Genomic DNA, 5,346 nt, shown 5'->3' with positions numbered 1-5,346 from the left:
CCACCGTTTGATTTGGGAGCCACCGTTTACGGAAAAAAAGAAGCCGCGGCGGAGGAGTTCTAATATATGTTAATAAAAATATTGTTTATTATGTTACAAATGATTTAAGTGTTTCTGACGGCGATAAAGAAATTTTAACTATTGAAATTATACAAATTTAAATAATATAATTTATATTATTAAGGTGTTGTTATCGACCACCTGACGTTGTGAGTGAGAATTTGAGCATTTTTATTTTGAACAAAGTATTTTAAAAAAACGACTAAAGAAAAAAAAAGAATTTCTTAATTTGGGACCTAATTATGAATTGTTTTTTATACAATTGAAGATAATAAAATTAAAGCTTTTACAATTCTATTTTTGAAACTGGAGCAATCCTTTTGATTACCCGTCCAACCAGAGTAACAAAAAACTTAGCGTCTTTGATTGATAATATCATTACAGCAGATAAATCCGACAATTATATTTAAACTGATATCCTAAAATCGGATATATCTAATCCAATATTTTTGTCACTTAAATCAAACTCTGAAAATAAGGCTAAATCAAATAAAATTAAAATACGTACTTTAACCAAACCAATATAAAAGAATTTAAAAACCAATTATCACTCTTACATTGGAAGCACATTAACTTTAATGATAATGCAGACAAAATTTACGATAATTTTTTTGAAACATTTTATTCGTGTATAACGCTAATTTTTCCATCATTGTAAAAACAATAAATCCAAAAAATGAAAACAGCCCTTGGGTGACCAAGGAGTTTAAAAAATCATCAAAGAAAAAACAGAAGTTTTATTTTAAATATCTTTTAAATAACTTAGAAAAAAAATCATCTGCAAATGAAAAGACATTTAAAGAATACAAATACCTATTTGAAAAAATTCGCAAAAACTTGGAAAAAAAAATACTACTTAAGACTCAAAAATAAATTTAAAAATAACTCAAAACGCACTTGGCAAATAATGAATAAACTAGATGGATAATTGCATTGGTTCCATAGAACTAAATTTCTGTCCACCGTAAACAATTTGTTTTCAGCATTAATGATTATCCAAATATGTTACTAAATATTTCATGTGGCGTTCCACAAGGTTCCATTTTTAGACCACTATTGTTTATAACTTATATAAACGATCTAAAATGAAGCCTCGAATTTAATGAGTATTATGTTTACTGACGACACTTATTCCTTTCAAATAATGACATTTACAAACTCTTCTATACTATGAATGATGAACATAAAAGTATATCCAAATGTTTTGAATGCAATAAACTAACACTTACGAGCCGTTTTTTCTAAGAATCAGGCAAATTCCTGAAACTGTGGAAGTGACCTCCTCCAAATTGCTTGAATTTTTTATATATTGATCAGAATTTAGAAAAAACCTGTTGGGGAAAAAAAAAATTTTCAAAAATGTTTCGTTCACTCGGAATCTGGGCTTAAATTTTTGAGATTTTTTTAAAAATTTTTAGAAATTTAGTTTTTGCCACCTTTGAACCCATTTTTTTGGCAAGGCAAAAAGTTGCACATAGCTTTTGTAGTTAATATCAGACGTAACCCAAAAGCTCTCTCCAAAAAATATAAAAAAGTTGCGTGACACTGTGCGGTTGGCTAATTATCATAGTTCAAAAGTACAAAATCAATCAGTTTTGTCAACTTTTAATCGGAGTTAATTCTAGCGGCGAAGTGTTGCACACAATTTTTCTTTTAGGATTTGAAATTATCAAAGGTATTGAGTCTAAAAATGCAAAGAAAGTTATGTGATACCTAAGGCCTATTAATATATTAAGGCTTGAAATTGGAAAAAAATGTTTTAGTATACTTACAAAATGAACCATTACGGCAGAGGCGCTTAGTTTTGTAAAAATGTAAACATATCCAACTGTCAATACAAAAAGGTCCTAACATAATAATAAAAAAAATTCGTGTGATTTTGTCACACGCATGATATAACATGAATTAAAAACTGAACAAAAATCTAACATCAAGATAACTATATTGCTAATTAAATAAAACATAAATCAAACATTTAAATGTTTTTCCATTTGAAAATTAGTTTTTCATTTATTAATAGAGTCATTTACACACATTATCCACCACATCACACATAATTTCTACTCTGCTGCAGTAAGTTTCTCTAAGAATAATGATATGACTGTATTATAGTCTTCTTCGGATAATGAATAATCGCCACAACCACTGATTAGAAAAGGAGCATTTACTAAACAGATAATTTTATCAGTTTGGTTATTTATCTCCTCGGTAGTAACTGGCCAGCGAAAAGTATTCTTCTCTTGCCCGTTAATCATACAATTAACTCTGATCCCAGTTATAGATACCTAAAAGTATTAGCGCAACATTTAAAATAATATAATAAAGAGTTTATGATTTGTTTAATTTTGCTTACATTCAATAAAACTTGTAAAGTCTTATATAATGTCATTCTGAAATTATTTTTACATTTTATTTATATTCCTTTTATTTTAGAGCACTGTTTTGTAAAACAAAATAAAAACTTGAAACTAATATATACTTTGAATAATATTACCTCCACAATATATCCAATATTCCATTGTTTTTCATATGCAACAGCAACCCAATCATTCACTTTCCATACAAGACAAATTTCTTTTGCAAGATTGGCGATGTCTTCCTCATATTTATTACCATCTTCATTGTCTCCTGCCAGATTAAAGTCATCATTTTCGCCATAAACTTCTTTGTCATCGTTAACCTGACTATTTTCATTATTTTCTGTTGTCGGTTCTACCAGCTTACCTTTTCTTTTCAGGTTACTAAATCTATAACAATATCAATTGTACATATTTTTAAACATATGTAAACAAACACACAAAATTATAACTTTCACCTAAATTTTAATTTCATATTTGTAAAAGAACTATTTAACAGTCAGAAACATAATCTAATTTGCAAAAGTTTTGATAGCAACAATGCCTACCTTGAAAATAAAGATCTTATCTGTTGGCTAGTTACATATTGATCAGGCGGAAGTTCTCTCCTCAGCTGCATGTGAACCTGCTCAGGGCTCATTTTATTACCTGATTCTTCTCCACGAATAAAGTATTTATACAACAGTTCTTTCTGCTGATTTGAAAATCTAAAAGAACTTCGAACTGGTAATGCCAAACCTTGCAATAGAAAAATGTTCATGCAATGTGGTTTGTCTTTTACGGAAGCACTGTTAGAGGATGAAGAAATTGGCATATTTAGTTGTGAAGTAATTTTCATCTTATGAACAAACGAGTTGCGAACTTTATCCAATGATGTTAATGATTTTGGAACTGTATGAAGACCGGATAGCATGTGTTTTTCTAACTCAGCATCGCTTTCAAATGATAAAGTACAATTCATTTCAGTGCAAAATCTTAATGAATATAATTGCCTGTCACTTCTTTTCTGTTTTTCCTTAAGTGACTTGTTACGCTTAATTGAATTATCTGTTTTGCTATATGGCAACAACAACTTAATCGAGGGTTGAATTTTAAGATTTCCATACTCTTGTTCAATTCCCTCACCGATATTGAAATAACGCCACATCTTCATACTTTTCTCACCAAACTCAAATGAGTGATAGTTGCTAATGTTCTTAATCTTTGGTCCAGTAACTACAGTTTTATCATTGCTAATTTGAGCAACTGCTACTTTTGCATCTTTAGCGCCAAAACTATAATGCATAGCCTTGTGTATATCTTCAGCAGTCAAAAGATTATTTCCAGAGTCAACGTAACTCCTTAAAATTGTCTTTACAACTGCACTCTCCCTGTCACATTGATCTTTTCCACAACAGGGTTCATTATAATCATATCTCAGCAACTTTATATCTCTCTCTTTGCATACATTGTAGATTGCTTCAGCTGAAAGATTTCCCTGATAGCAGCCGGCATTATCAGATTTGGTAAACATTTTCTTGATATGCGGTTGATCAATTCTGAATTGGTCTAAAACTGCAGTGGCTAACGAAACAACATCACCTATTCCCTGATCACACCTATACATTGAAGTAAAGTAAACACGTTTGAATAACTTTCCTGCTATTTTTATGAAGAATATATCCACATGTAAACTCATTCCTTTCTTGCCAAAATACTCTCTTTGGCCCTCTCTGTATCGAACCGGAAGAATTTTTTGACAAAAATCTTTAAGCCAGAAAGCAGTTTCATCGTTTAATTGCTTAAAAGCTTCGATTTTTGCCTTTTTCTGTTGAGAATCTCTCATCAGGTGTTTTATGTAGTTGAATACATCCTTTACAGCAATTTCCAAATCATAAATAGAATCAGCATCGTCAGAATTTTGAATTGTTAGTTCTTTGATCATCTCGATAGCTTTGCACAAATCATAGCAATCGGCACATACCACTTCTGATATCTCTGTGTTGGATTGAAGATTTTTTTCAGATGGATCTGATAAGGCATGTTTTGAGCTATGAGAAGAAATGTTTGAGTCATTGACACTACAATTGGTTTGATAACTTGTTTTCAAATACCTTTTTCCTTTTTCAAGCGCAGCTTCGAGAGATTTAGAACTAAATCTTTGTGCCAATTTTTGTAATATTTGAAAACCATTCATGTCTGAAGCAGTAACATCATCTAATCCAGCTAAGCTTTTTCAACTTGAAGGTTTTATTGCATGCAATACTTTCCACAAACTTGAATCAGATAATGGTATATAATTGTTTTCACTACAACTTTTTCGATAGAACATGATAGCGTGGCTATATTTTGTCGTCAGTATTGCATGCACTATCTTTTGTTCTTCACCGCTGTCGTATTTTAATTTGGTTATTCCATAAGCAACATCATGCAAAATACCGCTTGTAAATATAAAGTCTAAGAAATGTTCACACTTTGTTTGATCAAGACTAGATCGGACGAATACTTTCTTCTCTGGAAATGCCAACCCTTTATGAGATGCATGCCATTTTCTTGCTGTTTCTATACGATGTTTGGTACACTCAAATGTGTTCATTATAAACTTTTTGGTATACTTGGTATGGTCTAATAATGAGAGGATAACTAACTTTCCCATGGAATCACTTTGCTTATATACTTTCTGAGCACGAATAATTTCAATTGGGAGAGGGCTATTTATTTCATCAACATTTTTACTGTTAAGAAAATCTATAAGTATTTCCTCTTGTCCAGGAGCAACAGCTTCCGCAAATTTTTTCTTTAATAAGTTTTCTAGGCGAACATACTTGCGTTTTAACTTATCTTTAGTAGTATCTTCCAGATATTCGAACTTCCTTTTTAATCTAAATTTTATTGGACTTGCATTAAGAACCTCAGGTACACTCTCACGGCTTCTTAGAGATTCGTCCAA

At 30.8% G+C, this 5,346-nt stretch overlaps 1 protein-coding gene across 1 annotated transcript; it reads right to left on the bottom strand.

The window, feature by feature from the left end:
- Positions 1 to 2,012: 2,012 nt before the first annotated feature.
- LOC136081710 (uncharacterized) lies at positions 2,013 to 5,346 on the bottom strand. The gene is made up of 3 exons (XM_065799497.1): positions 2,966 to 5,346; positions 2,555 to 2,807; positions 2,013 to 2,345 (listed from the first exon to the last, which is right to left on the bottom strand). The coding sequence occupies exons 1-3, from the start codon at positions 4,591 to 4,593 to the stop codon at positions 2,121 to 2,123; spliced, it is 2,106 nt and encodes a 701-aa protein (XP_065655569.1). The 5' UTR covers positions 4,594 to 5,346; the 3' UTR covers positions 2,013 to 2,120.

This window comes from Hydra vulgaris, chromosome 06 (genome assembly GCF_038396675.1).
Source record: "Hydra vulgaris chromosome 06, alternate assembly HydraT2T_AEP".
In the NCBI taxonomy this organism is placed as follows: Eukaryota; Metazoa; Cnidaria; class Hydrozoa; order Anthoathecata; family Hydridae; genus Hydra; species Hydra vulgaris.
Note: the sequence above shows the minus strand (reverse complement) of the source record. Positions and strands in the feature narration are given on the sequence as shown.